The sequence below is a fragment of the Hirundo rustica genome, chromosome 24 (genome assembly GCF_015227805.2).
Source record: "Hirundo rustica isolate bHirRus1 chromosome 24, bHirRus1.pri.v3, whole genome shotgun sequence".
Classification (NCBI taxonomy): domain Eukaryota; kingdom Metazoa; phylum Chordata; class Aves; order Passeriformes; family Hirundinidae; genus Hirundo; species Hirundo rustica.
Genome location: NC_053473.1, coordinates 6,669,359 through 6,689,114, shown reverse-complemented (window position 1 = coordinate 6,689,114; position 19,756 = coordinate 6,669,359). Strand labels below are relative to the sequence as shown.

At 62.2% G+C, this 19,756-nt stretch overlaps 2 protein-coding genes across 2 annotated transcripts; both read left to right on the top strand.

Annotated features, from left to right (window-relative positions):
• The first annotated feature begins 1,083 nt into the window (after positions 1-1,083).
• PRELP (proline and arginine rich end leucine rich repeat protein) lies at positions 1,084-10,779 on the top strand. Its single transcript, XM_040085874.1, has 3 exons — positions 1,084-1,186; positions 6,842-7,787; positions 8,933-10,779. The coding sequence occupies exons 2-3, from the start codon at positions 6,857-6,859 to the stop codon at positions 9,109-9,111; spliced, it is 1,110 nt and encodes a 369-aa protein (XP_039941808.1). The 5' UTR covers positions 1,084-1,186; positions 6,842-6,856; the 3' UTR covers positions 9,112-10,779.
• A 2,315-nt stretch (positions 10,780-13,094) lies between these two features.
• On the top strand, positions 13,095-19,237 carry OPTC (opticin). Its single transcript, XM_040085712.1, has 7 exons — positions 13,095-13,161; positions 14,124-14,346; positions 15,542-15,680; positions 16,751-16,909; positions 18,183-18,385; positions 18,733-18,828; positions 18,978-19,237. The coding sequence occupies exons 2-7, from the start codon at positions 14,125-14,127 to the stop codon at positions 19,146-19,148; spliced, it is 990 nt and encodes a 329-aa protein (XP_039941646.1). The 5' UTR covers positions 13,095-13,161; position 14,124; the 3' UTR covers positions 19,149-19,237.
• Positions 19,238-19,756: the final 519 nt, after the last annotated feature.

The window sequence follows — 19,756 nt, the reverse complement described above, 5'->3', positions numbered from 1 at the left end:
GCCGTGCCTCGGGATCGTCCTGCTCCAGGCACTCAGCAAGGAGCAATCCCCCGATTTGGGGGTAAAAGGAAAAGCTCCGTCTTGGGAATAAAAACGTTTAAGGCAAAACAGGGCAGTCCAGAGAGTGGGAATTTTGGGAAAAGCTCTGGTTTCGGCGGCCAGGCGCTGCCAGCGCAGTGTGGAAACGCAGGAGCAGCCCCTCCTGGGTGGCTGCCAGCCCCTGGCAGGGTCGGGATTGGGATTTCGAGGAGCCAGAGCAGCTCAAATTTCCTGGTCCTGCTGCAGATGGAGAGAGGGGGATGGTGCGGAGGGAGGGAGAGGACCCCAAATCCCAGGGATTCGGGGATCGGGACAGATGTGGGAGGGCCATTCCCAGGGCTGGGGGGCTCCTGTGTCCCCCCTCGGAGCTCTGAACATGCAGCGGGTCCCGGGCTCCTCTGAGCCCCTCGCGGACACAAACGGAGCAGAAATTTCCCCCCTGAGCCTTCCCGGCCGTTTTCCAGGCAGGAAAATCCAGCGTCCCCCGGACAGGGACGCTCAGCTCGTGCCACCGCTGTGTCACCAGGATCTCAATTAAAGCTCATCCCCGGCTGGCAGCGGACGGAGCCCTCGGCCCGTGGGGCCGGGAAATCGGGATGAGGGGACAGCCGGGAGTCCCCGCGGGGGGCGACAGGGGACACCCACCCGCTGGAAAACTCCATCCCGCTCCCGGGAAAGCGGAGCCGACGGCGAGGGAGGGGCTTACTCGTGATTAATTAGCTTTGTTTTGAAACAAGGAGCTGCCTCCGCAGCAGCAGCAGCACCGGAGGAGGAGGAGGAGGAGGAGGAATTGTTGCCGAGCGCCAGAGCCGCGTGTGCGCCGAGCCCGCCGCGCTCGGCTGCCAGAGAAAGACGTGATTGTTGTCACCGTGCCTCGCTCCCAGCCCTCCCAGTGCTCCCAGTGCTCCCGGCGCTCCCAGCCCTCCCAGCCCTCCGCCCCCCGCGCTCCCACCGCTCCCAGCAACAAAACCCCCGCGCCCCGGCCGGGCTCGCTGGTGGCGGAGCGGACAGGAGGAGGAGGAGGAGGAGGAGGGAGGAGGAAGAGGGAGGAGGTGGAGGAGGAGGAGGAGGGAGAAAGAGAGAGAAGCCAGAGAGAAACTTGTCTTGGGGATTAATAGGAGGCAGGAGGAGGGAGAGGTGCACACAGGTAAGCTCTGGGCAGGTGTTTCCCCCCCAGGCTCTTCTCACCGGGCCTGAGCCTCCCACCCAGGACGCCAGGACGATGCTCCTGCCCTCTCCAGCCTCCCTTCCATCCCCAAAAACATCCGCTCTTCCTCTTTCCCCCCTCTCCTCTTGGTTCTTCTGTCCCGCGGCGCTCTGGAGTCTTTGTTCTCTCCCTCTGCTCCGCTTCCAGGAGTTTCTCCGGCCGTGGGGGGGAGCAGGGGGGGCTTTGGGGGCTGCGGGGTCACAGGGAGGCCCCGGGGGTGCGGCCACTGCCGGGCGCGCTCTGGGGGACCCTGAGGCGCCCTTTGTGCATCCCCCACACCCCCAAGCCCAGCGCCTTTGGCTCTGGGGGAGCTGGGGGCTGCAGAGCCCAAACTGGGGGCGCCGGAGCTGGGGGAGCTGGGGGCTGCAGAGCCCCGGACAATCCCCCGCCGTGGGAGGCAGGAGGGAAAACAGCGAGGAGAGGGAGAGGCTGAGGGGAGGAGGGAACCCCCGGCGCCAGGAACGCCACCAGGAGCCCCCGGGGACATCGGGGCACCTTGTCCTGCCTGGGGCAGGGGCTGAGCGGCCGGGCGGGGCTTGGGGGGGCTCCGGGGGGCTGCTCCCATCTCCCCGTGCCGGGCTGGGATCAGGGAATTTCGGAAGGGACCGGAGCGAGGCGGGAGCGAGCAGCCCGACAGCTCCAGGGCCGCTTCCAAAGGGCTGCTGCTTTTCCGCCCAAAATGTAGGTGGTAAAGCCCTGCTCTCCTGCCTGGATCGCACTGAACATTCCCAGGGAATGCCATCCCACTTTTCCTGCCCGGAGCTCAGGGGGTGCAGCCCCCTCCCCGCGCCCCCCCGCGCGGGTCCCGTCTGGAGCCGGCTCTTTGTCCCCGCTCCGCCGGGAGACGATGGGAGCGGGAAATGTTCGCCGAAATCCTGGGAAAAATGGGTTTTGTTGGTTGGAAGAGGGCGATCCCAAACCTGCCCTTCCCCGCCGGCTGGAGAGCTCTAGGGAAAAGCAGCCCCAGAGTGAAACACGGGAATTCAACCCCTTGGCGCCGCACGTGAGGGCGTGGAAACTTCCCTGAGATCCTGCGATCCCGTGATCTGAGATCCTGCGATCCCGGGATCCTGCGATCGGGGCCCTGCCTCGTGTGGTGCCCGGGGCACCCCGGGGCCGCCCCCCGGCAGCGCAGCGCCCTTTCCCGGGACAGCCAGGCTGCGGGAATGGTGTCCCCGCTCCCCGGGGAGTGAGGGACCAGCGCTTCCAGCCCGGGCAGAGATCAAAGCGCAGCCGTGGGAGGTTTCCCCTGCCCTTGGAAGCGGCTGGAGGGGAGGGAACGAGGCGGCGGAGCCGTTTCCCAGCCCGAGGGCGAAGCGGAGCGGGGCGAGGCCGCTGCTCGGGGGGGGCGAGCGGGGCCTGCGTGGGGTCGGGGCCGGCGGCGCTTTGGCAGCGGCTCCTGCCAGGATCCGCTTTTGTCCCTGTCCAGCCGTTCCCGCTGCGTGTGGCAGCGGGACCCGAGCCGGGAGCGGCGCTGGAAGGGTCGGGACGCGCAGGGAGGGAGGAACTGCCGACACCGAGAAAGCAGAGGACGGGACGAGCCTTTGGGAAGGATCCCGGGCACTGCGGGGACGCTCCTGGCACGCAGGAGCCCCGCGCTGTTGCGGCCGTGTCCTGGCTGAGCCCTGGCGAGCGGGAACGCGGCGGGACAGGGGGTCCTGGGGGATGTCACCCGTCCCTGCAGGGACACAGCGGCGGGACCGAGCCCCGGCTCCAGCGCGGCTCCGCTGCTCGCTGGGAAAGGGCGAGAGCCGCGGGGTTGTTCCGTCAGGGCTGCGCTTCCCAAGGGACCCCGGCGACGCCTGGGTGACAGCCGGGCTGCCCTCCCCCTCTTCCCCGATTCCCAGCGCTCCAGAGCCGCTGGATGTCGAGCCCCGCGCTGGGCCAGGCTCTCGCGGCGACACGAGGGGCGCGGGACGCGAGGGAAGCCAAGGAAGGAGCTTTGCCCGGTCCTTGCGGTTATTTTTATCTCGCTCTCCCCGTTCTGCTCCGCCATTCCCGTGCCCAGGCTGGCAGGGGGCTTCTCCCCCAGCAGGGACGACGGGAATTGCGGGAATGTGTGAGGGGAGCGAAGAGCGAGCTGGAAAGGGGCCCTACTCCAGCCATCCAGGCTTTTCCTGCCTCTCCCGGAGTTAAAATTCCCTTTATCGCTCGGCGGGAGCGGGATCTCGGACGAGTATCCGGATCCAGCTGCTCCCTCCGCCCCGGCCGCTGCGGGAGGCACCGGGGGCAGCGCCGCCGTGACAAATCCCGGCCGAGGGTGACATTCGGGTGACATTCGTGTGACATTTGCGCGCTGCCTCTCGCCCGGGGTGGCGGCGGCTTCTCCCCGCGCCTGGCGCCCGTCCCGGGGCTGGCGGCCAGCGCCGCCGGGAGCCGGGGGTTACTGGGATGCAGGGAAGAGAAACTATGCGCAAAGCAAACCCCAGCGGCACCCGGGGCTGGAATTTCCAGATGTTGCGCCGATGTTTTTTTTCTCTTTTTTGTCCATTGTAACCGGGACGGGTGAGGAAGCAGCTGCCTCCTTCTGGGAAAACCCCCGGGATGTGCTGGGTGCCTCGGCCCCACAGCCGGGCCCAGCTCAGCGCTCCGGAGGTGTCAGCGCCGGTTTTATCCATGAATTGAGCCCTTTCTCCACGCCAGGCCGTCGGTTTCCTGAATTCCTCCGTTGCTCCATGACTTAACTTTGTTCCAGTGGCACGGATTCCTCGTGGGCAGCTGGAATCGGAGCTGTGCCGTCCCTCGGGAGCCTGGCAGGGCAGGGCTCTGCTGGGGCTCCGGTGGGATCTGCGGGTGGGATCTGGGAATTCTGCCAGTTAGTTCTGACTGGATGGAGAGCAGACTTCCAGCTTTTCCAGATCCAGGGAGAGCTGGCTTGGAATCTTCCAGAGGGTTGGAGGCCATTGTGATGCTTGTGGTGGCCTCGGGCTTGTTGCATCCCTGTTTTTTTGGGAATGCCACAGTTTTCCCGCAGTTTGCTTGGAAGTGTGTCCTGCTTTCCCCAGGCAGGCTGGGGAGCGGCACCAGGGCAGGGCGGCGGCGGTGCCAGGGGCTGGGACGATCCCGGCGGGAATGCGGGGTGGATAAAAGGGGCCGCGTCCGCCTCCCACCACCGCCCGTCTGTGCTGACAAAATTCCACAGGATGCTGTCCCTCTCCAGCCGGGATTCCTGGCTCCGGTGGCCGCTCCCGCTCTGTGCCGGGTCCCCAGAGATCTGGGATGTCAAATCCTCGTGAGGAGGGCACGGGGCAGGCTCAGCTGGGACACTGCCTGAGCGGATCCAACACCTGGATCACAGAGTGTTCCAGCTGGAATAGTGTGTCCTGGATGGAAGATCACCTCCCAGATGGAAGATCATCTCCCAGCTGGAATTTCTCATCCCAGCTGCTTCCTCTCCTCTGCACTGGGCTAAGCTCAGACCTCAGTCCCCACCACTCCCTTGGGAGTTTGCGGGGGTTAAAATCCAGGTTCTGGAGCAGAGGAAAAACCCATGGAAAGCTCTGGGACCCCACGGAAAGCTCTGGGATCCCATGGAAAGCTCTGGGACCCCATGGAAAGCTCTGGGACAGCATGGAGCTGTGCTGTGGGCGGGGAAGGAGCAGGAGCTGATGGAATGGGAAGGGCACTGCACGAACAGCAGACCCCTGTGGGGATTTTTCCCTTTTCCGGACACCGAATCCAGAATGCGGGGACAGGATCACATCCGTCCCCAGCCGGGACCCGCTGCAGCTCTGCTGGGCTCAGGATCCGGCAGCTCTGGGCTCCCTCCCTGCTCCTCCCTTCCCCCAGCGAGATGCCAGAGCCCTGATGGAAAGCAGCCGGCGCGGGCGGCGTGCGGGGTTAACCGGAGCCAGATGGGAGCCGGGAGGAACAGGCCGAGCCTGCGGGGGGGCAAATTCGGGACCTTTTCCTGGAGAAAGTCCATTCCTTGGAGCCCCGGGACAGCGTGGGATCCTTTCCAAGGGAGCCGGGGCTGGCAGAGGGCAGCTCATCCGGGGTGGGATGCAGATCAGGGCGTTGGTGTGCCCCGGTCCCTGCGGTTCCCGCGTTGGGATGGGGCTTTTCCCCCTCCCAATGGAAATGGAATAATGGAAATTGGGATAATGGAAATTGGGGATTCCAGATGTGAGGAGAGCTGGGAATGGGCTGGAAAGGGAGGGTGGGCAGCAAACCCCACGCTGCTGTGCTGGATGGGAGAGCGGCGAGTGCCGGATTTCCCTCCAGAACTGGCACCACCAAAGGCTTCTCCCGTCTCGGCAGCGCTTTCCCTTCCGTTTCCCTTCTTCCTCAGGTTTTCCTCATTTCCCTCCCTCTGCTCTGTCTCCGTGCTCCTTCCCACCCTCCCTCTGCCTTGCCCTGCCTCCAGCTCAGCTCAGATCCTGCCAGGCTGACGAATCCCGCTGGGAAAAGCCTGGTGAGCCCCCCAGGAATTCCGTGATTCCTGATTCCATGCCCAGGAATCCCAGCCTGCTCCAGCAGGGAAAGGTGGGAGCATCCAAATCCAAACACGGAGCACTCTGGGGAGCTCCTCTGCGGGATCCCTCCACCCTCTGAGCTGGAGAATTCCCAGAAAATCTGGCGAGGATGATCAAGGAACTGCTGCTCCAGGCAGCAGCAGGGATGGGATGGGATGGGATGGGATGGGATGGGATGGGATGGGATGGGATGGGATGGGATGGGATGGGATGGGATGGGATGGGATGGGATGGGATGGGATGGGACGGGATGGGATGGGATGAGGACCCAGAGAAGAGGGAGAGGTGACCAGGGATGATGCCCAGGAGAAACTTTCCTGGGGCTTGGGGCACACAGACCTCGCCTGATTCCTCCCAGTCTCCTGATTTGGGAATTTGCTGCTTCCCAAATCGTCAGTGGGGCTGTGGGGGCTGGATGGGTTCTCTGGGCAGCACATCCCTCTCTTCTGCCCCGTTAACTGCTGCTGGATTCCTGGCACTTCTCTGCAGCCAGTTTCCTGTGGAATCATCAATTTGCTGCCCCGAGTGTCAAATGAAGCCAAATCCATCCAGGTGTCCGAAGGGCTGATCCATCCTTCGGGAAGAGAGGATGGAAGAGGCCTCTGGGGAGGGCCCAGGCGCTGCAGGGTGGAAAAATTAAATAAAAACCCAAATTAAAAAAAAGAAACCCAAACAACTAAAACCAACATTCCCCATGGTGGGGCAAGGAGAGGAATCCCATGGATAATGGTGAATGAGAGAGGGATCTCATGGATAATGGTGAGCCAGAGGGATCCCACGGACAACTGTGGGGCAGGGAGAGGAATCCCTTGGATAATGGTGAATGAGAGAGGGATCCCATGGATAATGGTGAGCCAGAGGGATCCCAGGGATAACTGTGGGGCAGGGAGAGGAATCCCATGGATAATGCTGAGCAAGGGAGAGGAATTCCATGGATAGTGGTGAGCCAGGGATAGGGACCTCAGCAATCCCGCTCCGGAGAGGGGCTGGATCTGAAGACGGCTCCCAACACGGAGGCGAGGGGAGCGCAGGTGGCAGGGACGAGGGATAAACCGGCGGTGGGGAGGCGACAATTCCCGCTCCAGCCCCTTCCCAAGCCCCTCTCCCTGTGTCCCTGCAGGAAAACTCCCGGACCATGAGGGCAGCCCTCGCCTTCCTTCTCCCGCTGGCGCTGGCGCTGGCGGCGAGCGCGCAGCGGCGGAAACCCCCCCGCAGGCCCACGCGGCCGCCCGCGCCCTTCGAGGAGCCCGCGGAGCCCACGGAGCTGCCCCCTCCCCTCCCGCCGGGGCCCCCGTCCGTGTTCCCCGACTGCCCCCGGGAGTGCTACTGCCCGCCCGACTTCCCGTCGGCGCTGTACTGCGACAGCCGCAACCTGCGCACGGTGCCGGTGATCCCGCCCCGCATCCACTACCTGTACCTGCAGAACAACTTCATCGCCGACCTGCCCGAGGAGTCCTTCCGCAACGCCACCGGCCTCAAGTGGGTCAACCTGGACAACAACCGCATCCGCAAGGTGGACAGGAAGGTGCTGGAGAAGCTGGAAAACCTCATCTTCCTCTACATGGAGCGGAACCAGCTGAAGGAGGTGCCCGCCTTCCTGCCGCCCAACCTGGAGCAGCTGCGGCTCAGCAGGAACCAGATCTCCAAGATCCCCGCCGGCGTCTTCAACAAGCTGGAGAACCTGGTGCTGCTGGACCTGCACCACAACAAGCTGAGCGACGGCGTCTTCAACAAGAACACCTTCAAGGGGCTCAAGAACCTCATGCAGCTCAACCTGGCCCACAACATCCTGAGGAAGATGCCCCCCGGCGTGCCCAGCGCCATCCACCAGCTCTTCCTGGACAGGAACAACATCGAGGACATCCCCAGCGACTATTTCAAGGAGTTTCCCAACCTGGCCTTCATCCGGCTCAACTACAACCAGATCTCGGATAAGGGGCTGCCCAAAAACTCCTTCAACCTCACCAACCTGCTGGTGCTGCACCTGGCCCACAACAAGCTCACCAACGTGCCCTTCATCAGCCCCAAGCTGGAGCACCTCTACCTGAACAACAACTCCATCGAGAGTGAGTCCCGGGGGGACGCGGGGAGATTCCTGGGAGAGAAAAACCTCGGAGAGGTCGTTTCTCACCCGGCGGGATGTGATCCCTTCCGAGGGGGTGGGATGAGGCGGGAGCTGCAAGGGTGGAAGGGGAGGAGCGGAGTGAAATCCCCGCTGGTGCTGCAGGACTTTTCCTGGCTGCCCTCTTTGGGGCCACCTGCCCTCGGGGGGGCTCTTTCCCCGGTAGAAATCAGGATATTTAACGAGGTGAGGCTGGGTATTTTAGGAGCAGTCGCCAAAGGCACGGCTCAGGATGGTGAGGAAACATCCCAGCCCTGCTCCCGAGCGGAGCCGTGCGGGAAGGAACGGGGAGAACATCCCCAGGATCCAGGTCCTGCCAGCGTTTTCCATGGAGACAAATCCTGTGCGCGCCCTGACCCAGCTTCCCCTCGCCTGTTTCCCCCAGTTTTTAGAAGATTCCCATCCCTGGAGCTGACATCAGGATCCCAGGGTTTATTTTCCATAAGGCAGGGCAGGGACATGTAGAATTCCAGAGGCGAGGAATGAGCCGGGTGCTGACGTTATCTCCGGCGTGACAGGGCTGGAGCAGGATGCCTTGATGTTTTTTTGGGAAGCTCGGGGCCGGCTCGGCAGGTTCCGGGAGCGGGATGATCCCTTTTCTCTCTGGAATGCCACCGCATCCTCCGGAGGAACGCGACCTACTTCGCTCCTGATCAAAAGCCAGATTTTCCCTCTCACTGGGGCTTCAGGAACAGCCTGGGATTGTCCCTTTTGGTGGCAAAACAACCCCAGTTTGGGGTTCAATAACGGAGGGGGGGTTTCAAAAATCCCGGTCCACATTCCCCATTCCCTGACCTCCATCCCGCTGCTCCTCCTCTCCACATTCCCCATTCCCTGACCTCCATCCCGCTGCTCCTCCTCTCCACATTCCCGTTTCGCTGACCTCCATCCCGCTGCTCCTCCTCTCCACATTCCCGTTTCCCTGACCTCCATCCCGCTGCTCCTCCTCTCCACATTCCCCATTCCCTGACCTCCATCCCGCTGTTCGTTCTCTCCACATTCCCGTTTCCCTGACCTCCATCCCGCTGCTCCTCCTCTCCACATTCCCGTTTCGCTGATCTCCATCCCGCTGCTCCTCCTGTCCCGCAGAAATCAACGGCACGCAGATCTGCCCCACATCGCTGGTGTCCATCCAGGATTTCTCGCCCTCCGACCTGGACAGCGTCCCCCGGCTCCGCTACCTGCGGCTGGACGGGAACCTGCTGAAGCCGCCCATCCCGCTGGACCTGATGCTGTGCTTCCGCCTGCTGCAGTCCGTGGTGTTTTAGCCCCGCTCGCCCCTCCCAGGCCCGGCTTTGCTCGGACACTTCACCCCCGGCGGCGTTTGACACGCGGGACCCTCTCTCCTCCCTCTCCCCCTGCTCCCTCCCCGCCTCCGTCCCTCTCCCCGTCCCTCTCCCGTCCCTCTCCCCGTCCCTCTCCCCGTCCCTCTCCCCGTCCCTCTCCCCGTTCCTCTCCCGTCCCTCTCCCGTCCCTCTCCCGTCCCTCTCCCCGTCCCTCCCGTGCGGGGACGCCGGCGGCTCCTCGGGGACAGCGCCGTGTCGCAGCTGCCACCCCGGCCCGCAGCTCCCTGTCCCTGTCCCTGTCCCTGTCCCCCAGGCAGAGCCCGGAGCCGGCTCCGTCTCTCCCTGCGCTCCCGGCCGAGTTCCGGGCCGTTGGATTCGCTCCGGGGCTCGTGTCCCTGCTCCGGGAGCGATTCCCGGTGGATTTTGGAGCGCGGATGGGCCGGGCTGGCGCCGAGGGCGGGTGGGATCCGTGGAAGAGGAGGGAGGATGGATAATCTGGGGACACTCCTGTCACCTGGGCCCTCCTGGAGAGCTTTGGCTCCACATTTCCCTGGAGGAGGAGGATCTAAATCCCTCCTGGAGCTGAGGGTTTGCCGGGATGGAGCAGGGAGGGTTTCCTGCCCCTGGATCCTGCTCTCCCGTGTGGGTCACACCTGGGAAAAACCCGCCCCTTCCCAGCACCGGTCCCAAAATCCTGCACCTTCCCCCATAAAATCTGGGATCAGGGGCCACATCCATTGGTTCACATTCCCATCCCAAAATCCTGCATCATTCCCTATAAAATCTTTGGATGCAGAACCACATCCATGGGGCCACATCCCAAAATCCCGAATCCTTCCCTCTGAGCTGGGGGGATTCAGGGACACATCCATGGGGTCACGGCCCCATCCCCAAATCCTGCACCCTTCCCTCTGAGATCTGAGGATTCAGCTCCAAATCCACGGCTCAGATTTTCTCCGGAGCCAATCACACATTGTGGGTTTTGCCCTTTTTTTGTTAGAAATAAAAGGAAGGGGAAAGAAAAGGGAAGAATTACCCTTTGGAAGAGCTATTTTTATCCCTTCTCTCCCCTGTCCTCACATGTATCGCTTCCCCCTTCCATAGCTGTACCTGCATTTATAGGGTGTCCGGGTTTAGGGGGGGATTACTCTCTTCTTTTCTTCCTGAGTCTCAGGATTTGGATTTAAAGGCCGAGCATTAGAGAGGAAGAAAAGAAAAAAAAAAAAAAAGAAAAAAAATCCAACTGCAGCGAGCATTAAATAAACCAAAGAACGCTCCTCTGTGTCCAGCCAGCAGAGCTGACGCTTCCCGGGATGGCCACGGACCGGCACCGTGTCCTTCTCCCTGCGGATGGCACAGCGACGCTCCCCTTTCCTCCGTTCATTAACACCTCCTGCTCATGACGGAGGATTTATTTTCCCTGGTGATAAAATCCCCTTTCCAGCTCTCCCTGCAGCTGGGTGGGGCAGGTCTCAGCCCTAGGCCCGGACGGAGCCCCCCGGATTTATGTATATTTATATCTGATGTGTATATAGACTGGTAGAATGTACAGATACCCCAGAGCCACCCGCGCCTCCCGACCCGGCGGCTTGGCGGGATTTTTCACTCCCACTCCCCGCAGCAGTGGAAATAAAATCATTCACAAGGGACCCCGAGCCTCTCCCTGATCCGTCCTCGCCTTCCTCGCGCGCTGCTTCACCCAGCAGCAAAAATTCCTTGCCTGGGGACAACTCTCCCAATATTTTGGGGGGTTGGTGGGTTTGGGGTTTTGGCTGGGGCGATGCTGAATTTGGGAAGGAATTCTTGGCTGGGAGGGGCTGGGATGGCGTTCCCAGAGAATCCGTGGCTGCTCCTGGATCCCTGGAAGTGTCCGCGGTGGAGCGCCCTGGGGTGGTGGAAGGCGTCCCTGCCCATGGGATGGGATGGGATGGGATGGGATGGGATGGGATGGGATGGGATGGGATGGGATGGGATGGGATGGGATTCAAGGTGCTTGGACCCCAAACCATGGTTTGTGGGGTTGGGCTCACAGCCCTGGTGTCACACCTGCACGCTCCTGCCCCGCGTGCCTTCCCTAACGAGCATCCTGCTAATTAGGAGAGCCTCACCTTGGCTGCAGCTCCAGGGCCGCTGTCACACCAGCAGAAGGTGACACCGGACATCGGGGCGGGTGACAACCCTGAGCTGCCCCGTGGCACCAGGGGAACCCTCCAAACCCCGCTGGGGTGATTATCCCGGTGGGAGCAGCATGGAGATCTCCAAGGAGATCTCCCACCCCCGGCAGCAGGTCTGAAATCGGGGACAGAAACATCCACGTGACAACAGCCCTATCCCAAAATCCTTTATCCTTCCCTGTAAAATCCGGGATGCAGGGACACATCCATGGGTTCACAGCCCTATCCCAAAATCCTGTATCCTCCCTGTAAAATCCGGGATGCAGGGACACATCCATGTGATAACAGCCCTATCCCAAAATCCTGTATCCTTCCCTGTAAAATCCGGGATGCAGGGACACATCCATGGGTTCACAGCCCCATCCCAAAATCCTGTATCCTTCCCTGTAAAATCCGGGATGCAGGGACACATCCGTGGGTTCACAGCCCCATCCCAGCATCCCGCGCCCTCCCCTGTGAAATCCGGGATGCGGGGATCCATCGGTGGGGCACAGCCGCGCCCAGGGCCCCTCTCCCGCGCCGGAGCAGCCGGGACCCGCGGCGGGGCTGGGGCTGGCGTGCTCCCGGGCGCGGGGTGGGCGGCGGCAGCGGCTGCTCCCCCCGCGCGTCCCCGAAGGCGCTGCTGCTGCCGCTCTCCCCACGTGAATCCCGAGCGGAGAGGGAGGACGGGCGTGGGAGAAGGTGTGAGGATGTGGGATGAGGCGGAGCGGGTTTGTGCGCGCTCGCCGCTCCCCCCGCCCCTCCCGGCCGCGCTGTTTCGTAACCGGAGCGCGGATCCCCCGCTCCCGGGGGTGTTCTCCCTTCCCGGGAAAGTCAGAGCCCATCTCCCGTGGGAGCTCCCCGCGGGCCCGCGGTGCCCCCGTGGGGCTGGGATCGGGGCTGAGTGCGGGGAGCCGGGGAAGGCTGGGACCCCTCAATAGCGGGGTTAGAGGAGGCGGGGGGCTCCTCAGCTGCTGCTCCCGGTGCTGGGAAGGTTCTGGATCCCACAGGGATTTGGGATCAGGGGGAATTCTGGCTCCAGTCAGCCCCCCCTTGCAGCCGGTGACCCCCTCCCGTCCCAATGAGGGGAGCGGTGCTGAGCCCCCCCTGCGCCCACACCGACTCCCCTTCCCCAAAAAACCCCAAAACCACCCCAGAGAGAGGAGATTTAGGGTACTGAGCCCCCCCAGCAGGAGCTGGGTGAGCTGAACGCCCCCATCCAGCGGCTGCCGGGGGGCGTCTGTGCAGACCCCAAACCCTGTGTGGGTCACGGGGAAACCAGGGACAGGGCACGGAGACACCAGGGACAGGGCACAGGGACATCAGGGACGAGACACGGGGACACCAGGAACAGGGCACGGGGACACCAGGGACAGGGCACAGGGACACCATGGATGGGACACGGGGACACCAGGGACAGGGCACGGGGACACCAGGGACAGACCACGGGGACATCAGGGACAGACCACGGGGACACCAGGGACAGGGCACGGGGACACCAGGGACAGGGCACGGGGACATCAGGGACAGACCACGGGGACACCAGGGACAGACCACCGCCCGTGGTCCCCAGTCCCGCCCCTCCCAGGCCCAGCCCGGGCTCTTGGAGCAGAGCCACCACCGGGGCCGCCTGGCCCTGGGGACAATGTGATGTCGCAGCAGGGGAGCGCGGGTTTGATTGGCCGCATCCTGCCGGTCCCCTCGGCCAGACCCCCGGAGCAGCCCCCTCCTCCTCCTCCTCCTCCTCCTCCTCCTCCTCCTACTCCTCCTCCTCCTCCTCCTCCTCTCCGTGCGTTAAAAGCCCGGCTGCCCTTCCCCAGCCCCTGCGGCCGAGCGGGGCCCTCTGCGCCGAGGAGGAGGAGGAGGAAGAGGGACGGGGGTACGTCCGTGCCGGCTTCGTTTGGCTCCTCCGGAGCCCCCCCGGGCGGGGGGAGCGGGGTTGGGAGGGTTTGGTTGTGGGGGTGGCGGGGTCTCAGCGCACCGGGAAAGGGCGGATCTGGGGGAAAACAGCAGGAATTTGGGAGCAGCATCCTCAGGACGGAGTGACAAACTCTGGGCTGGGTGGTGGATTTGGGATTTGGGTTGGGAGAGGCTGGAGGGGGCCGGGACCCTCCCCCTGCTCTGCGGTGTGTGTCCCATGGGAGGGAGGGAATGGGAATTCCCTGCGGGAATCGTCCCCGGAGGGTTTGGGTGTGGAGCTGCCAGGACCGGGGGGGGGTTCCGGCAGTATCACAGGGATCCCGTGGCCTCTGGCCCCCCAGGATGTTGGAAAAGCAGAATCCCGAGATTTAGACCTGGATGTGGGGGCAGAAGCGGGGGGCAGCGGTTCCAGGGCTCCTGGGGCTGGTTCTCCTCGGCTGCTGGTGTTGGTGGGTGACCAGTGACCGCTTCCAGGGATCCCCACGAGCGCCCTGAGCCCCTCATCCCCTCCTGAACTCCCCATCCCGACCTCCCCATCCCCTCCCGACCTCCCCATCCCGACCTCCCCATCCCCTCCCGAACTCCCCATCCCGACCTCCCCATCCCCTCCCGACCTCCCCATCCCGACCTCCCCATCCCCTCCCGAACTCCCCATCCCGATCCCCCCATCCCCTCCCAATCTCCCCATCCCGATCCCCCATCCCCTCCCGGCCCTCTCCGCTCCCCCCGGGCTGGAAAAGCCGGGAAGCCCCCGCAGCCCCGCGGGGCCTCTCCTGCACAGCCGAGCGTGAAACGGGCTGAAAAGGGTCACCCAAGCAGAAGGGTCCCCGGGGCCGGGGCTGCCTGTGCCCCCCGGGCTGGCTCAGCCCCGTGCCGGCCCTGTGCTCACCCCAGGCCCCCTCCCTCCATCCCCGGGCGCAGGATGTGTCCCCTGGGCTGGCTGGCAGCGGCCAGCCTGTGCCTGGGGACGCTCTGCGCGGTCCCAGCCGAGGAGAGGAGGAAGGCGGAGAAGCCAAAGGCTGACCCGACCCTCCATGAAAACCTGGATTTGGACAACTACGACCTGACCTTGGATAACTACGGGGAGATCCTGGACCTGAGCAACTACGAGGAGCTCTACGACTACGGGGACCTCGTCCCGAAGGTGAGGGGGACCAGGAGAGCTCCGGGCGCATCCTGGGATGGGGATTCGGTGCCAGGGACGGACGTGGCACGGCAGGAGGAGCAGCCTCTGGCAGCTCTCCCGGTGCTGGGGAAGGTTTTACCCGAGCCAAACCTCTGCCAGCTCTTTGTCCCCTGCCAGCGCCTGGATGTGAGGATTCCTTCACCCCTCTGGGCGAGGAGGGGCGGGGGGAGTTCCTTGGAGAGCTTGGAGAGCTTTCCAAGGAGGAATTAATAACCCCAACCCAAATTTGCCACCCAAAACAAATGTCTGGGTGGCTTCAGCCAATGCATCAGATTTAAATGTCCGGTGTATTTCCTATACAATCCCAGAGAAGCCATTTCCCACCTCTTCAGTAAGCGTGCCAGCGGGTGCCTGGCCAGTCCCAGAAGGAATTGACGGAGCCAGGCAAGGTTCACTCACAGGATCATTCCCACGGGATCTTTGATCCCCAGTACGCGCATGACACTGGTGGGCTCCTCGCCTTCCCAAGGCATCTCCTGAAATTAAGGAATCAGACATCCTCAGTTCTGTGGGTGCGACCTTTTGTGCCAAATTTAACTGCGCAGTGCCCATGACCCCTGACCAGTGCCCATGACCCTGACCAGTGCCCGTGACCCTGACCAGTGCCCGTGACCCTGACCAGTGCCCATGACCCTGACCGGTGCCTGTGACCCCTGACCGGTGCCCGTGACCCTGACTGGTGCCCGTGACCCCTGACCAGTGCCCATGACCCTGACCGGTGCCCGTGACCCCTGACCAGTGCCCATGACCCCTGACCAGTGCCTGTGACCCTGACCAGTGCCCATGACCCTGACCAGTGCCTGTGACCCCTGACCAGTGCCCGTGACCCCTGACCAGTGCCCATGACCCTGACCAGTGCCCGTGACCCCTGACCAGTGCCCGTGACCCTGACCAGTGCCACCCATCCCTGACCGGTGCCCGTGACCCTGACCAGTGCCACCCGTCCCTGACCGGTGCCTGTGACCCCTGACCAGTGCCACCCGTCCCTGACCGGTGCCTGTGACCCCTGACTGGTGCCACCCATCCCTGACCAGTGCCCGTGACCCCTGACCAGTGCCCGTGACCCTGACCGGTGCCACCCGTCCCTGACCGGTGCCACCCAGCCCACCGGGGACAAATCAACCCTCGGTCCCTCACACCCCGCTCCTTGCAGATCGAGGTTGGCACCTTGGCTCCTCGCCCCAAGGACCCCAAAACCCTCCCAGAGCTGGGTGAAGCCACGGCTGGAACGCCCGAGCTGCGGCCCCCGAGCGGTGCTGGCCCGGTGCCCCCGGCGCCCATCCCCGGGCAGGGTGAGTGGCGATCCCTTGGGATGCATCCCCACGCCACAGGGGTGGAGCTTTTTTGGGGGAAAAAAAAGGGAATTCTTCTGCTGCCAGCAGCTCTTTGTAAGGTTTTGGGTTGAGTCTGCTCACACAGCGAGGCAGGAGGGCTGCAGGGAGAGAAATTTCTGGGAAAAAAAAAGAACGAACTCCAGCAAAGCAGCGACGCTTTAATGAGCAGAGGCTTTGCAACGGTGGCAATTAAATTAGTGACAATTAAAATCCTGGGGCGAGGCATAACTATCTGTATTCCTTTTCTGTCACTCCAGACCGGGACAAATTAAGTGGGAGGTGAAAGGAAATTGGTGCTGAGCCGCTTTGAGCCCCCTGGAAGGGATGGGGACCCTCGGGGGGACCGGGATGGGGCTGGGGGAGAGGAGGGGGATCGGGGCCGGGGTTGGGCTCGGCTTCACCCCTCCTGCCCCCAGTGCTGGGGCCTTTGGGGCAGCTGGGACAGATTTTCCTTGATCCAAAATATTTTTCATGAGTTTTTCTCCCTCCAGTGGGAGAATTAAAGGGGCCAGGAGGGTTTTGGGTGTAAAACGCTGAGTTTTGGGAGCGTTAATCTCCCCTCCTCCCGGGCACTTCATTTATTACCAGGTGGGGTTCTTTGCTGGGAGTTTCTGGCGCTTCCCTGGGTGGTGCTGGGGCTGTGACAGCTCCGGGTGTCACAAACTCCGTGTGTCCCCATAGAGTGGGCACATCCTCTGCTGTCCTGGGGTATTTTATGGGGTCAGGGAGCTGTGACAGTGCTGGTGTCATGAACTCCTGTGTCCCATGGAGTGGGCACATCCTCTGCTGTCCTGGGGCAATTTGTGGGGTCAGGGGGCTGTGACAGTGCTGGTGTCATGGATCCTGTGTCCCCACAGTGTGGGCATGTCCCTGTGCTGTCCTGGGGTATTTTATGGGGTCAGGGAGCTGTGGCAGCTCCGGGTGTCACAGATGCACGTCCCCGCAGCAGGGTGGGCAGATCCCGCTGTTGTGGGGTATTTTGTGGGGCCGGGGGTGGTTTCCATGCCCAGGGTGTCTCTGCACCCCAGGGCTGCCCAGCTGCCAGCTGTGCCTGTGCCTCGGCACCTCGGTGTACTGCGACGACGCCGGCCTGGAGCAGATCCCGGCGCTGCCCCCGGACACCGCGTACCTGTACGCCCGCTTCAACCGCATCGGCGCCGTCCGCGCCGCAGACTTCACCGGCCTCGGTGCGTCGGGGTCACCCGGAACCCGGGGAGGGAAATCCCCAGGGTCTTGGTTTGGGGAGACAGGCGTCTGCCAGGGAGAGCCGGAGACCCCCTTGGAATGGAGAATGTAAAACCTCGTCCCTCCAAATTATTATGGTTTTGAAATTAAGGGGCTTTCAGGCCAAGATGTGGGAATAGGGATAGATAACTGTTCTTTACTAGGAATATTAAAAATACAAACGTAGTAGTATAAAAACGCAAACAAAAAAAAGAAAACAGTGGCAGAGTGTTTTCCCAGCCCCTGTTGGTGAGGGTGTGAGGAGCAGCCCAAATAAATCCTCCTGCAGTGATGGATGTGGTTCTGTTGGATCAGAGATGATCCTGTAGATGGGTCCGGCGTCCTCTGGCAGTCCAGTGCACACCAGCTGTGCTGCTGTTCCCAATCCCAGGTTTTATCCAGGTAGGAATGCTGGGCTCCTCCCCTGGCTGGAGCACCTCCCAATGGGATGATGGAATTGTCTCAGCCCTGCAGTGAGCCTGGATGGCCCAGGAAGGGCAGATATCCCTGCAGGGAGGATGGGCCTGGAAGGGATACAGAACCCTGCCCCTCCTGGTTTAACGGCTGCCCCATTGACAGGAGACGCACAGTTACGAGACAATGAAAAAATCCCCTCTCCGACCTTTTCCAGCAGATTGGGAATGGAGCACATCCCGCATTGCCGCCCAGGACACCCGGCAGCAGCGTTAGGAAAGTAAAGTGGAAAAGCAGAATTTTATCAGAAGCTTCCGGGTGGTGATGGGCGCTCCCGGGATTGAATTTTTATGGTTTCGTAACGTTAATTAAGTAAGGTATTTAACAGGTGCATTTGTATTTCTACAATTTTATGTGGTTACTTAATCAGGATAGTTAACTTGTACATTTGGATTTCTACAGTTTTATAAGGATAATTAATTGGGATATTTAACAGGTGCATCCAATAGGAGATTCAGTTGTTCCATGCTTCCCATCGGCCCCACATCTTATTGCCAGTCCCCTCCTTGGGATAACACCAGACAATATTTCAGAACGTGTTTGGAAGCTCCGCTCATTGTTCTGGAATCTGAGAGAAAGGGTGGGAAAAGTACCAGAGCTGGTCAAGGAGCCGTGTAACAGCAGCCTGCAGAGCTACGAATATACGGAAAATACATTAAAAACCAAAAATCATCATTGGGACAAGGGGAAAACCAGGATTTGGATGGGGAATGAGGGGAATAAACCGCCCTGGCTTTGTCCCTCTTTTCCTCCTGCCCCCAGAGAAGCTGAAGCGCATCGACCTGAGCAGCAATTCCATCTCGTGGGCGGAGGCGGACGCGTTCCGGCTGCTGCCCAGCCTGCAGGAGCTGCTGCTGCCCCAGAACCTGCTGACGGCGCTGCCCGAGCTGCCCCGCAGCATCGTGCGCCTGGACGCGCGCCTCAACCGCATCGGCAGCGCCGGGCTGCGCCCCGAGGCGCTCCGGGTGCGTCCCGGGGCCGCGGCGGGCTGGGAGCAGGGGGTCAGCTCCAGGGGGTCATCCCTACTGGGGTCAGCTCCAGGGGATTCGTCTTTAGGGGATTCATCCTCAGGGGGTTCATCTCGAGGTTCATCTCTACTGGGGTTTATCTCTATTTGGGGTTCATCTCTATTTGGGGTTCATCTCTAGGGGTTCATTTTTTTGGGGTTCATCTCTTTCAGGCATTCATCTTTTGGGGTTCATCTCTATTTGGGGTTCATCTCTAGGGGTTCATCTCTAGGGGTTCGTTTCTTGGGGTTCATCTCAGTTGGGGCTCATCTCTTTCGGGGGTTCATCTCTGCCCTCTCCCGCAGGACCTGAAGCAGCTGCAGTTCCTCCACCTCTCCGATAACCAGCTGGATTTTATCCCGGTGCCCCTTCCCGAGAGCCTGCGCTCCCTGCACCTCCAGGTGGGACGGGGTTTGCCTGTGCCTGAGCCTAGCAGAGCCCTCCTCCTCCTCCTCCTCCTCCTCCTCCTCCTCCTCCTCCTCCTTTTCCTGGTCCTGGTCCTCCTGTGCCTCTCCCCGGCTCCCTCTGACCCGAGTTCTCCCCTTCCCAGAACAACAACATCCAGACGATGCACGAGGACACGTTCTGCGACAGCCAGGACCATGGGCAGATCCGCCGGGCGCTGGAGGACGTCCGCCTGGACGGGAACCCCATCAACCTCAGCCTCTTCCCCAACGCCTTCTTCTGCCTGCCCTGCCTGCCCACCAGCCGCTTCTCCTGAGCCCCCCGAGCTGGAAACGCAGGAAGGAATTCCCAGGTCCCGTCCCGGACCGCTGGGACCCTGCTGCTCCATGGAAAAACGCGGTTAAAGTGGAGGTGTTTCACCCCAGAGTGAGCTCGGTGCTGGGGAGTAATGAAATAAAATAAAGTAACGGTTTTTAAATGCATTCAGGGCCTTGTTCTGGACAGGGAGAGCACAGGGAAGCCCTCACCCAGCCCCAGCCCCGCAGCTTTGCTTGGATTGGCAAGGATGGGATTTCCCCGTGTCCCGTTTCTTCCTCCATTCCGAAGATCCTGGGATCCTGGGATCCTGGGATCCTGTTCAGCGTGTCCCAGCCAGGGATCAGGAGCTGGCGGCGCCTCAGCCACGGCCGGTGTGATCTGTGCCCAGGGCTGTGCCCAGCTCCCGGGGCGTGGGCACAGCTGGGCTGTCCAGTGTGCTCCCAAAGAGGAAAATCCCCGCACAGGGCAACTGGAATCTTCCATCCCCTCATCCCAGAGGCACTGCAGTCCCTGGAACAGGAACCGGGAGCTGTCCTGGCATTGGGTGGGGTTTGGGAGGGCATCCCTGGATTTGGAACTGCAGAGAAACCTGGAAAACTTCCAGTC